Source organism: Drosophila ananassae, chromosome XR, assembly GCF_017639315.1.
Source record: "Drosophila ananassae strain 14024-0371.13 chromosome XR, ASM1763931v2, whole genome shotgun sequence".
In the NCBI taxonomy this organism is placed as follows: Eukaryota; Metazoa; Arthropoda; class Insecta; order Diptera; family Drosophilidae; genus Drosophila; species Drosophila ananassae.
In genome coordinates, this window is record NC_057932.1 from 22,136,906 (window position 1) to 22,150,256 (window position 13,351).

At 44.8% G+C, this 13,351-nt stretch overlaps 1 protein-coding gene across 6 annotated transcripts; it reads right to left on the reverse strand.

Annotated features, from left to right (window-relative positions):
* Nucleotides 1–174: 174 nt before the first annotated feature.
* Nucleotides 175–10,615, reverse strand: LOC6501915 (uncharacterized protein DDB_G0283357). Of its 6 annotated transcripts, none has more exons than XM_014904169.3 (12): nucleotides 10,476–10,614; nucleotides 9,999–10,412; nucleotides 6,447–9,931; nucleotides 3,395–3,851; nucleotides 3,223–3,314; nucleotides 2,652–3,159; nucleotides 2,409–2,597; nucleotides 2,153–2,341; nucleotides 1,517–1,627; nucleotides 1,252–1,303; nucleotides 1,070–1,188; nucleotides 175–830 (listed from the first exon to the last, which is right to left on the reverse strand). In XM_014904169.3, exons 2-12 carry the CDS (start codon nucleotides 10,383–10,385, stop codon nucleotides 669–671), a joined length of 5,751 nt encoding a protein of 1,916 aa, XP_014759655.1. In that variant the 5' UTR covers nucleotides 10,386–10,412; nucleotides 10,476–10,614; the 3' UTR covers nucleotides 175–668. The 6 variants fall into 6 exon arrangements, with proteins under 6 accessions (XP_014759655.1, XP_014759653.1, XP_014759658.1 ...); XM_014904167.3 differs by having other exon boundaries at nucleotides 9,999–10,423; nucleotides 10,488–10,611; XM_014904172.3 differs by having other exon boundaries at nucleotides 9,999–10,423; nucleotides 10,476–10,611.
* Between the last annotated feature and the right edge of the window lie 2,736 nt (nucleotides 10,616–13,351).

A 13,351-nucleotide genomic window follows, 5' to 3' on the forward strand; every position in this document is an offset into this window, starting at 1 on the left:
TTGGCAAGCATGTGAGCGATGCAGTCTTCTTCCCAGGCTCCACCCCTGGTGGACCCCTATCTCGTCTTCTCTCGGAACAGCTGTCAATGCTTGTTTACCCTCTCGAGCAAAGAGAAGTTCGTTGAACCCGTCTAAACAGTAAATGTTGAACACAGACCTAAATCGAACGAGGACTCCTGTTTCTATGTATGTTATATTTTCTATACATACAAATTTTGCAAGTTTCTTATTTCGTCGACTATGAAATGTCTAAATTTCAAATTCAAATACAAAAGTTTAAATTGCTATTCTAAACATATGCTTTAGTCTACTTACTCATCCCGCGAAGGGATGGATATTTAAAATAATTATTAATGTGATCAAATGCATCGTGAGCTCAGCGACACGAACATTGTTTCCTCCACAAAAAGTTAATGCAACAATGGATTGAATGATTACAATATTATACTGAATAGCGTAGATGATAAGTAATTATTTTAATTTGGAGGCCTTTGAAGCTATTATTGATGGTAGGTGGTGGTAATGGTGGTTTTTATTTAGTACATGGTGGTTGTTGGGTAAGAGTGTTCCAATCCCCGCATGCTCCCTGGAAATGCATTACGATCAATAACGCAAGTTGTCTGAGTCTGCGTGCCTACTGACAATTGTCATTTGCCAGAAAAAGGCGCCTACCGACGCTTATTAATGCGCTCAATATATTTTGTCTTGTTCAAAGCCCGACTCCCAGCATGAGGATCCATCATCCGGTTCCAATCGGTCTGACCTACTACGAATCCGATTGCGCGCATCTTTTCCTGCGAACGCTTTTCCTCGATGTCGGCCCAGCGTACCTAAAATGTAAGAAAAGAAAAAGTTATGCAAGTTTCTTTGAACCTCATTAACAGGCTTTATACTTCATTTTAAAAGCTTTTTAAAACTATAAATAAACCGATGAAACATTAATAATTATAAACTATCACGTATGTCTAGTTAGTTAACTTTAAAAAAAAAATTACAAAAATTGTAATGAAAAGAAAAGAGATAGAAATATCCGAGGGTAACCATCTCTCTGTTTATACCACACACTCACCCTCTTTTTCCCGTTGGCTGTGAATCTGGGTGGCTCCCATTCTTCATCCAGCTGGAGGTAGTCCGCCATGCTGGCTGCCTTGCGGTTCTGCATCAGTCGCTTGGTGCCATCCAAACGGGCTGGAAGAGGAAATCACATAAGAGTTTGTCTAAATCTCCAAGCGAAAATGCCAAAGAACTTACCTAAATTGTCCTCGGTAGTGTCGCACTCCCACTTGCTTTTCAGGAAGCCGCACTGAACGCGAAACGAAATACGTATTGCCGATTAAATGGATTGCAATTGGATTTGAAAAATGTGTAGAAATTGCAGACTCGATGAGCACAAAGTCAAGATGAAGGAATAAGGAAGGATGCGTCACTTTCACCGACTAAATGGAGCGTTACCCCTCTCTCAATCGGTCGGTGAAATCTCTTTGAGAGTTAAAGAAACAAAATCACAAAAACTTACATCGTTCGAGGCATCGGCACTGTTGTCATCGTCTTCCTCCTCCACATTCGCAATGTCGGAGCCTGTAACTGCGACCGACGGAGCAGCGTCGCTGGCGTTGGCATTGTCATCCTGAAAGTGAAACGAAGCCGCCATATATCAAAAAAAAGTTCGCTTGACCCCGCTTGCAGAGTTGCCTTTACTAGGGAGCTTAATTTTAGATAAGAAAGTGGATCTTAGAGCTAAGGAACTGTGCATATGGCATGTAATAAAATTGTAAAGTAGAATATATATCATAATATATATAAGCGTAAACTCCAAAGAACAACTTAACATAATATTGAGCTTCTTGTGGTTAATACGTTTTCAGAAAGAACTTGGCCCGGCCAGGTCAAAGATGTTGCCCATTTTTGGGATTCTTGGCTTAAACTCTAATTGTGAGCATAAATTTGAGTATCTAATTCGGTTTGCTTTCCGACGTTTCTGAGTTCAGTTGAATGCCAGAGCTGAAGGCTCCGGACTGGCCAGTGGCGTCCGTAGCTAGCGCCAATAGGGTCGGCTGACTACGACGCGCCCCTAGCCACCCCGAAGACCCGGCTCGACAGATTGGCTTGCGGTGAGTCCAGGCATTGCACCGCCGCCTTACTGCATAGTTACCGTTGCCATGTTCTCAACGTCTTCCATCTCCACCACGTTCTCCAGCAGCGAGCTGACGTCTAGTTTGATGTAGTGCAGTGGCGTGGGGCACCAGTTGTTGAGCACCACCTCAATATCATTTTTGGTGCGCTGGTGCGAATTCCTTCCCAGACACGTTTCCAGATCACAGTGCAAGTCCACAATATAGGGCTGTAGGGAATAAGGTTGATTTACTTTATTTCCAGCTGTGGTCTACAAATAGAATTTAATGTAATACCACAAAGTTTGAGTCTTTTGCATGGCAGTAGAATTCGTTCATCGTGCGCAGCGAATTGTTGTTGCAGTCCACAATAATGAAATCGTACAAATTGTCGCTCAGCGTCTTTTTGAACGACTTCAAGAGATACTGCATATAGGTGTCCTCCATGGTGTCGTCGTACTCGTACAGGATCTCCTTTTTGGGAATCTTTAAAAAATAACAAATAGTACTTCATACCTAACGAGTAAATCACCATCCCACCTTTTTCCCTGTCTTGGGACACTTCTCTTCATAGTCATTTTCAATGATAAAATAGTCGTCAATGCTGAGAATGCGTGGATTGGCGCCGCCCATCTCCAGCTCCTTGTCCTTGATCAGACGGGCCACATGCGACTTGCCGCAGCCGGGTGGTCCCCGCAAAATGATGCAGATTCGCTTAGGACGGGTCAGGCGTCCGGGCGGGAGCAGCACTTCGTCTACGGTTATAGTGTTGCAATTCTCGTTTGTCGGCACGCTCATCTCCAAGTGGGACGCACTGACCATCTGGGGCAATTTCTGGTTGGCAGTGGCCCTTGAGGGAAACAAAGACAATGGCGGGGCTGCTGGAGGTGGCGTGAATATCTTATCCCGACCGTAAGATACAGGTTCATTTACTGATACTTGAGGAAGGTGCGGATTTCCCGCTAGATCGGAGACATCACTCCAAGTTTGCATAGATGGGGGCGACGGCAGTGAATCCACCTCATTACAGTCGATTGGAGTAAGATTACTGAAACAAAAAAATGTCATAAAATGCCGTGATTATTTTTAACGATATTTATAAAATTCTTACTCTTCACCGTCGGAAATATCTTCGAGATCATTTGATTGGCTTCCATGGTCCTGAGACGAATCGTCTTGATGGACTACTTCCATTTCATTGTCCTATGGATTGGGAAGAATCAATGAGTTGCTTAAACAATGCAATTTTAGAGAGTCTCAGACTTTTCGTCTGGATAACTCACCTCTGGCTGGCGGTTTTCATCGTTTGGCAAAGTGTTTTGATTTTCATTTTCCTGTATGTTATAGCGCCCCTGTTGGCGTTGCAGTTTATTTTTTCTTTTGTTTTTACGCTTGCCTGCCAAGTTAGCTCCCTGTCCATATCCATGTCCTGAACCTCCTCCCAAACCTATGGAGTTCTGTCCTCCTCCTAATCCTCGCATTCCTCCTCCAAGACATACTCCGCCTCCTCCTCCTCCTGCAGGCATTCGATTCGATCCCGGCAACGATGCATGGCCGTACTCAAAGGTCTGTACTGGTCGAAAATCGGGCATTCCGGAGCCCATGCTAGGCATTCCGCTTGGTCCTGAGCCGTCCGCCGACATGTGGCCGTAGTCGATCACCTTCGCCGCAGTGGGAGTGTTAGAGTAGTCGAAAACCTTCATCGGTCGGTAGACAGGTTCGTCAGGAAACGGCACCTCGCTTTGGTGTTCAGGTTGCGGGTTACAGACGGTAGGTCAGTGGGTGGCGCACACAGTTTGTATATAATTTTGTTGATTATGTTTGTAGGTTTGGTTGATGATGTGGTAGTTGGTTGGAGTTGCAGTTGCAGTTGGTTTTTGTTTGGTTGTTGTTATACATATTTTTTAAATTTGAATTTGGTTTTGGTTTCACATTCAAAGGATTTTTCGTTTCGTATTGAGGTTTTCAATGTTCAAAAACCAAAAGAAAAACACTTGAACTTTTACTTGGTTTGAAATTTACTAAAAATCTTTTTTTTTTTGAGTTTTCAGGGGCGTGGCAGGCAGGGGCAGATATGCCAAGTCCCCCTCAAAAGGAAGGGGATCGGCGACCATAAATATGATTTATACGTATAATATCTGGCTCTATACTTAGGCTAGGCTAACGGCTAGATCCGTTTAATTAAAATTTGGATTAAAATCCTAAATATCGCTCATAATCGGAGAAATATGTTAAACACATTCTGTTCAAAGAAAAAATTAAAGCTAAGCGGACCACATTTTTATTTTACAGTGCGATTCGGATCAGTACAGGCTAATACCACAACAGGAAGTCAAAATCCTAGAAAATTGTTTGATTCGTTTTACACAATATTAAAGCGGACAACGGACAAGATTTAACTTTATTTTAGCCCTTAAAAGTACGAAGCGAGTTTATTATTAATATCGCCGGATTCTACATATCTTAAGCAATAATGGTTCCGATTTGTTTTTCTTTAGGATATAAAAATCAATATATCAATAGGGCTTATAGAAATAAACTCATTTCTTTGAGTTTTCGAGAATTTTGGGCAAGTAATGAGACAATTTCTGTCTGGGTTTTAACAGAATTTCCTTATATATTACACTTTGACTATAAGATACCCATTACGAAGCCTGTTTCATACGATCGGATCAATAAAACTTGGAATTGAATAGGAACATCTTAAATTCCATCAGACAGACAGACAGTACACAAAAAATCGGACCACTTCATGCAGTTTGGCTCTTGAGTTTCCCCCGAGGAAAATTGGTTTACTTTTGTCTTCCTTTATTAATCAATTAAATCCATGGTATATTTTTAACATATACGATTTATATAACTTCGTGTCTATATAAAAGATTTACATATTCCACTAAGCGAGACTGATGTTTTCTTTTTCCGTTGAATTTACATTAAAAGAATATTTAAATCGCGTCAGTTAAATGTTAATGAATCAAAAAATAATCCTTTGATGATGTAATTTTTTACTTTTTTGATGAGTTTTTTCTTTAGGATGAATAAGAGTAATGTATATAAAAAAAACTTCGAATATCGAGCAATTCTGTTTCTGTATTCTTTCAAGTGTGTCTGTTATTCGTATTTCTTTCGGATCTGGCAGATGGTGTGGCCTTAAAGTCTAAATTTAGTATTTGCTCTCTGGGTTCTGCGATGGGTCAGGTCAGGTGGGCACCCCCAATAAATAATATCTCTGACTTTCCTACACAGATCCCGTTTCAAAGTTCAGTTAAAAAATTGTTTCTGATCTTATGCTGTTCAAACTGCAGAGGTCAAAGTTCATAGGTCACAGCTCGGAGTTCAGAGTTCATATCTCAGATCCTGCGCTGCTGCTGGTGCTGCTGTTGGTTTTTACCGCCCCTGTTCTTGCTGCGCTCAGACAATGGATCAGATCAGACACGGATCGGTGGGTGCGAAATGTAAGTGCAACACCAAAACATACCACATGTATATCGGGTATTGGTTTTTAGGGGCAACCAAATGCCAAAGCCAATAGTTGCATAATCCGTTTTTTTGTTGGTTTTTTCGGTAAATTATATTTTTGTGGTGCCACATTATTTGTAATACACATATAGCATATATAGACATATATATATATATATTTTTTATAGTTTTTTATGATTCGTTTTTGTATCAGTATTGCATAGAAGTAGAAGAAAAGAAGAGAAAACGGGGTTGGAATCGAAATTCCAGCATTAACGATAACCAGAAAAACGCCTGCGCAAGGTAACTACATAAATTGAATGAGATCAGTACAGAGAGCGAAAGTGAGAGAGACAAAGGGCGAGAGAGAAAGAGAGGAGGACAAAGCGCGGGGTGATGGTGGGTTTGGCGAGGCAATCTTCTCCTGATTTTTACGGAGGTCCTGATCTTACAGATCTTATACATATTTCGGACAACAAACTGAAATTGCAATCAATGAAAAAATACAAATCCTAAATTAGTTAACTAAAACTTCTTTTTCTCTCTCTTTAAAAAAATCATTTAATTTTCTTATGCAGCCTATTGTTTATTCTGTATCTTTAGATTAATGAAGAAATTCGACAACATGGAATGTATCGTACAAACTGCACTTTATTCAAAAAAGATGCTTCAGGCAATCAGACAAATCAAAAATTCGAGGTTTCAAGGGGGACTGTAGCAACTACCTCTTTCCTCCCCTTCTATTTATTATTTCCTCAAGTGGATTTTGACTTTGGATAAATCGAGACATTGTGAACTCTATACACATTTTTTGCGACAATTTTTCGAAAGGCGTTATTTAAAGGTTAAAATTAAAAAGCGGATTAGGACACATACCCGTCATTCCAGTTTTTGCGGTTGTTGCCTCCTCCGAAGCTCCGGTTCTGAAAGTTCCTCTGTCCGCGCTGAGTACCACCACCACCACCTTCTCCGCCGTCATCGTCGAAGTTGGGCATGGGCGGACCGCTCTGACGTCGGAAAGGATTGTTATCACTGTTGGGTCCTGACAAAAAGTTAGGCCCATTAAATCCTCTCGGCCCTCCAGAACCACCGCCCGGTCCGAAATTGGGTCCTCCGAAGGGTGGGCCTCCAAAGTCGTCACCGCGTCGTGGTCCAAAGTCATCGCCGCGTCGTGGTCCAAAGCCACCTCCACGTGGTCCGAAACCGCGAGGTCCTGGTCCTGGACCCGGTCCCGGTCCGAAATTTGGTCCGAATCCAAAACCATAGCCTGGGGGACCGTTGTGCCTGAAGTTAGGTCCTGATCGCGGCCCGAAGCCAAATCCCGGACCATTGGGTCCGAAATTGGGACCCGGGCCGCCTGGACCGAAATTGGGTCCAAAATTTGGCCCTCCAGGACCACCTGGACCGAAGTTTGGACCCTGGCCACTGGGTCCAAAGTTTCGGGGACCAAATTCCATACCACGGGAAGGGCCAGGACCCGCCGATGGTCCACATCCTGATTCGTTGCCTTCGAAATTCATAAAATTGTTGCCAGCCACTTGGGGGTCATTAATATTTGGACTATATCGTGAACCAGACTTTTGAACAGGTCCGGGACCTGCAATTGGGCCTGGACTCTTGCCAGAGTCTTTGCCTGGATCGGAAGCTTGATTTTGCCCACCTGGGCTACTTGAGTCAAACGAGTCCCGCGATTTACTATCCTGCCCATTGTTTTTTTTCCGCTGCCACTCCGCGAAGGACAGGGGTCGCCCATCGCTGCCTGCAAAATTATCTCCATCTTCATTCTTCTGCTCCTGTGGCTTTTGTTGCTGCTGTTGCTGCTCACGCTCCTGGACATTGGCCACTGCCTGAGTAAGGTTGTTGATAAAATCGGGATCTTTAAGTGCATTGCTAAGGGATTCGTTGTTCTGATTTTTGCTTGCTGGCTGATCTGACGGCTTTGATAGAGCAGACGCTTCCTGTTGGCCCACGCCTCCAAAAAGCGAAGGCGGATTCTTGCTGCCTTCCTCGTCTACCAAATCTAAGCCAGGAATGCCATCACTTTTCTTAAAAATATTTCCCATGGGCGTAGCCGCAGCCTGACTCTTATTGCACTCGGCTTCCTCCTCCTCGTCGTCGTCGTCGTCCAAGGAAATGGTCAGGATTGCCTCCTCTCGGACCTGTTTGGCGGGCGTCGTCAAAGTAGGGTCTCCGCCCGGTTGACGACGTTTTCCTGTTATCAGAGTTTTTGCAGGTGGCACTGCTGTAGATGCGGAAGATACAGATGCAGACGCAGTTTGCTTAGTTTGCTGGCTAACAGAAGCTACAGGGGGTTTGTTTCCATTGTCATCTTCTGGTTTTGAAGTGTTCTTGTTCTCCTGACTGGATTCTGGCATTGGGGTGAAGTTTGGCTCTGAATCTGGAGGGCCCCAGTAACTTCCATCTGTACTTCCAACATTTCCCCTGTCATATTCACGGTTTTCATTTGCAAAGGCTTTAGTTCTGCTTTTTGAAGGTTCATTGAATTTATTTGAATTCGAGCCGGCACCTTGACTCTGTTCATTATAATTTCCCTGAACAGGCCTGAACTGGTCAGCGGCACGTTCTTCATGTGATGGCTTCTCCGAATCGCTTCTCGAACCTTCTTGGTAGGCACCCCCAAAACTAGAGTTTGATTCTGGCCCCGATCCAGATCCTTGTCCTTGTCCCATTCCGCCTCCAGTTGCGCCAGCTTGTTGACGACGTCGGCGCATCTGCTCTCTTCGTTCGGCAATCCGACGTCGTTGTTTTTCAAACTCTTCCTCATATCTGTGGTACTCCTCCCTATCCGGATGGTTGGCGTTGGCCTTTTTCCAATCCTCAAACTGTTTTTCCCATTGATCGAACAGACGATCAAAGCTGGCTTCGTCTAGGTCCGGCTGTTGCTGCGGATTTTGCTGGCGATTTGGCTGTTGGTTCTGGTTCCAAAGTTGATTTTGATTATACGAGGAGTTCTGTTGATTCTGTTGATTATTGAAATTACGCTGATTGAAGTTTCCGCGGTTTGAGTTGTTGTAGCTCCCGCTATCACTATCACCATCGTAGCATCCCTGGTTATTGAAGTTCTTGTTTTGATTTTGGTTGCGATTATCGTTGTCAACCCAGCGATTATTTTGGCGGCGATTGGTTTGATTGAAATTATTGTTATTTCCAAAATTATCAGGGCCTCCTCCTCTGCTAGCGAAGTTACCAGGACCTCCTTGTTTTCCTCCTCCGCCACCAAAATTTCCTCCCTGGTTTTGGTTCTGATTAAAGTTATTTCCATAGTTGTTTTGAAAGTTTCCAGAACGTTTTCCAAAATTGTCAGCGTTACCCGCTAAATCCCGCACAAAGTCAGTCGAGCTGTTCTTGGTAAAGGTGCTCTGCTGGATTTTGCCTTGGTTGGAATTACGCGAAACGCCGTCCGACTCCTGACTGTTATCGCCTCCCCAATTGGTTCGTTGGTCCTGAAAGTTATTCGGTTTGTTTCTAATTTCGTCATTAGAATTTCCGCCCCACCTATTGCTGTTCTGCCGGTTATTCTGATTCTGCTGCAAATCGTTCATGCTTGGCGGGGGTCCATCCCAGCGGCGATTCGGATTTTGATCATCGGGCGGTGGCCCAGTCATCCAGCTTTTTTTATCTGCACCAGTAACTTGTGGCGGTAGTGGCCCCGGCGGCTCCCAGCGAACACGATTGCTATCGTTGTTAGTGTTGTTACTTATTCCAGGAGGCGGTCCACTCCAACGATTGGTAATGTCGTTTTGCAGCGGTGGAGGGCCATCCCAGCGTCCCTGGCCAGAGTTATCCGATGAACCTTGCTGCCAAGGCGACCGGCTATTGCCCCACTGGTTGTCTTGCTGTTGCTGAACGGGATTTTGGTTCTGCGGTGGCGGCCTGTGCAAATTAGGAGGTGGTTGATGAAGATTGGGGAAACCCTGGTTGTCCATGCCTTGGTTGTTGTAATTAATTTGGTTGCCGTATCTGTTCGGCCCTTGCTGCTGGTGCTGCATATTTGGCGGTGGTCCTTGCCACATGTTCTGCTGATTAAAGCCGCCAGATTTCTGGGGTGGCGGCGGTGGTGGTTGGTTATACAACTGCGGCTGAGCCATTATCTTTCCGGGTATTCCGGGCCCCACCAAGGGGGGCGTTGGACCGGCAGTCATAGGAGCGGAGCTTGTGGCAACAGTCGGGTAATAGTTTTGACCCGGGGGATAAGCCTGAGGACCTGGCGCAACCGGAGTTGGGACTGGTGCGGGAGCGATGACGGGGGCGGGGGCCGGAGCGGCGACGGGTGAGGGGGCCACAGTTACGGTCGCTCCTCCTGAATTAGCTGCAGCCGCAGCAGCCATTTCGCGCTTGTACTGTAGGAATGAGAAAAACCCGGGATTAGGCTGAGAGCGTAAAAAGGTAATCACATTCAGTACTTACCTGCTCACCGTACTGAGCATGCCACTTGGCGTACTCCTGCTGGTAGGTCTGCCACTGGTGCCAGTGGTGCTGGAGGGCGTACTGCTGCTCCGGAGTCATCGCTGCGTATTGAGCAGCCGTATACTGCTCATAGGGGTTGCCAGCACCACCCATTGTCGCCGGGCCGGTGCTGCTATAAGGGTTGACGGCAATGCTGACGCCGCCGACGGTGGCTGTGGGTGCTGCGACGGCCGTTGATACGGATGGCGCTGAAGCAGCAGCTGCGCCAGAAGCTCCCTGGTCCGACGGCGGCGGCGGAGGAGGGGCATCCGGCAGAGGAGGTGGCACCGATGGAGTCGGCGGCGGCGCTGAAATAGGCACAGAAGCCGCTTGCCATTGGTTCCACATATCTCAGTGGTTTTCTTGGCTTACGATCTGAATGGTATCTATTAGACCAATATATATATATAGTTTTAATCGAAAGAACTTTGGACTAACCGGCTTACGAACCAGGCTGACACAATTTGCTTGCAAACCGGACGAATAAATATAAAAAGTGGAAAAAAATCACTTCGCCATATTTGGTTTGAAAACTAGAGATGAAACCTGCTCCATCAAATGGTATCGATATATCGCTGCGTTGTGAGCCACGATACCATAAAATACCATACCAAACCCAAACACTATAAAAAATACTAAAAGATGCAGATTGCTAAGGAATCGGTTTGGACTATGCCGCTCAAGAATTAAAAGAAAATTGGCCAAGATATAGCCATCGCAGAGGCCCAAAATGTCCTTCCAAGCATCTTTTACTATTGATATTGGGTATCCCCCTGAAAATTTTACAAAATAATCTAATAAATATTTTGTTTTTTGATTTTGATGCAGAACGATAAAGAATCGATCTAAAAATTTTTTAAGGTATTCCGCTCAGGAATCCTACAGAAATTAACCAATATGCAGAGTTATAGAGAATAGTTCCACGATTCCATAACTGCATCCCTTTTAGGGATCGGATAAATACTTCCCATGATATAGCCCTCGAAAAGGGCCATATGTGCGTTTCGCGGGCTTGCCTCGATTTTTTCAAATAAATAAAAAAAAAATTCGACCTCGAGGTTTTGGTGCAGATTGATAGATAATAGTTCCACGATTCCATAACTGCATCCCTTTTAGGGATCGGATACATATTTCTCAAAATATGGCCTCCGCAAACGGCCATTTGTGCGTTTCGGGAGATTGCCTCGATTTTTAAGGGGGTCTATCAGAAATTTTTGAAATAAATCAAAAAAAAATTCGACCTCCAGGTTTTGATGCAGATTTATAGATAATAGTTTCACGATTCCATAACTGCATTCCTTTTAGGGATCGGATAAATATTTCCCAAGATATGGCCTTCGCAAGGGGTCATATGTGCGTTTCGGGGCTTCTCTCGCTTTTCAAGGGGGTCCATCAGAAATTTTTGAAATAAATCAAAAAAAAATTCGACCTCCATGTTTTAATGCAGATTTATAGAGAATAGTTCAACGATTCCATAACTGCATCCCTTTTAAGGATCGGATAAATATTTCTTAAGATATGGCCTTCGCAAGGGGCCATATGTGCATTTCGGGGGCATGCCTCGATTTTAAGGGGGTTCATCATAAATTTTTGAAAAAAATCTAAAAAAAATTCGACCTCTAGATTTTGATGCAGATTTAAAGAGAATCATTCCACAATTCCATAACTGCATCCCATCTAGGGATCGGATAAATATTTCCCAAGATATGGCCTTCGCAAGGGGCCATATGTGCATTTCGGGGGGCATGCCTCGATTTTCAGGGGGGTCTATCATAAATTTTTGAAAAAAATCTAAAAAAAATTCGACCTCTAGATTTTGATGCAGATTTAAAGAGAATCGTTCCACAATTCCATAACTGCATCCCTTTTAGGGATCGGATAAATATTTCCCAAGATATGGCCTTCGCAAGGGGCCATATGTGCATTTCGGGGGCATGCCTCGATTTTAAGGGGGTTCATCATAAATTTTTGAAAAAAATCTAAAAAAAATTCGACCTCTAGATTTTGATGCAGATTTAAAGAGAATCATTCCACAATTCCATAACTGCATCCCATCTAGGGATCGGATAAATATTTCCCAAGATATGGCCTTCGCAAGGGGCCATATGTGCATTTCGGGGGGCATGCCTCGATTTTCAGGGGGGTCCATCATAAATTTTTGAAAAAAATCTAAAAAAAATTCGACCTCTAGATTTTGATGCAGATTTAAAGAGAATCATTCCACAATTCCATAACTGCATCCCTTTTAGGGATCGGATAAATATTTCCCAAGATATGGCCTTCGCAAGGGGCCATAAGACCATCAAGGGGGTCCATCACGAATTTGAGAAGAGAACTGTGTACGTCCTTCAGATCGGGTGCAATTTGGAGGAGCTCTTATAGGCGGAAGGGTGATCCAATTCGGTATGGTTGAAAATCACGCGGTTCTTTAAATATTACCAATATAGCAATATATATAGTTATAATATAGCCGTGCCAACACCAATCCTGACCATGTGCTTGAACTTTTCAGGTAGTACTGCGACGCCACAAAAGCAAACCCATCGCCAGAGCAGGGAAAGCATGATCTCCCTGCGGAAAGGCCGCTACGGGAGGAGCCGGCAGCCAGCTGCGGGATGAACAGCAAACAGCTTATTTTGCATGTGAGTAATGTGCGTTAAATTATTTGAGTGTTGGCCAAATCTCCGGGAGTGTATGTGGGTGTGCGTAATTAATGTGCTCCTTTGTCTGGCTTCCCAGGATACCCCTCTGCCTGTCCCTCTGCCCCTCCTCCTCCGAGGACGTCTGGCCATTTGTGCCTTCGGTTACATTTTATTTCGAATTATTTGCACATTTGCCGCCTTGGCGCGCATTTCCTCCGACTCCTGCCCACCTCCGCCCCGGAGGCACAAACACCAACATTATTTTCACATCATTTAATTTAATGCGTGGTTCCATGGGCGCCGAGGGGGGCGGGGTGGTCGGGGAGGACGAGGTGGGGACGGGAGGCCAGGGAGGTCGCATTAAAAATATGGCCAACTTTGTTGTTTGCTTTTGTTTTACATTTTATTTCACTTGTTGTTGGCGGCCAGGCGTCTTACCTTGTGTCCGCCCGGCGCCCGGCACCCGGCTCGCAAGCACCCCCTCCAAGCTGCCCACCTACCCCTCCATGACAGCTAATAAATGCCCGAGAACAAGGCACTAAAAATTTGTACACAACAAGCTCAATGACAGGGGGGCGGAGAGGGGGCTGCCTAGGTGGCACGGTGGCACGGAGGCACGGTGGGTGGGTGGTCGAAAAAAGAAGGCCAGAAGTGCTAGCTCCGAAACAGTTT

Bases quoted from the DNA above. Each gene is read 5' to 3' on its own strand.
- LOC6501915 (XM_014904169.3), bottom strand. From the start codon at position 10,385: ATGTGGAACCAATGGCAAGCGGCTTCTGTGCCTATTTCAGCGCCGCCG. The intron at 2,342-2,408 runs GTATTACATTAA...TATTCCCTACAG, and splicing joins CAAAAGACTCAAACTTTGTG to CCCTATATTGTGGACTTGCA. The intron at 1,304-1,516 runs GTAAGTTTTTGT...TTTCGCGTTCAG, and splicing joins GTGCCGATGCCTCGAACGAT to TGCGGCTTCCTGAAAAGCAA.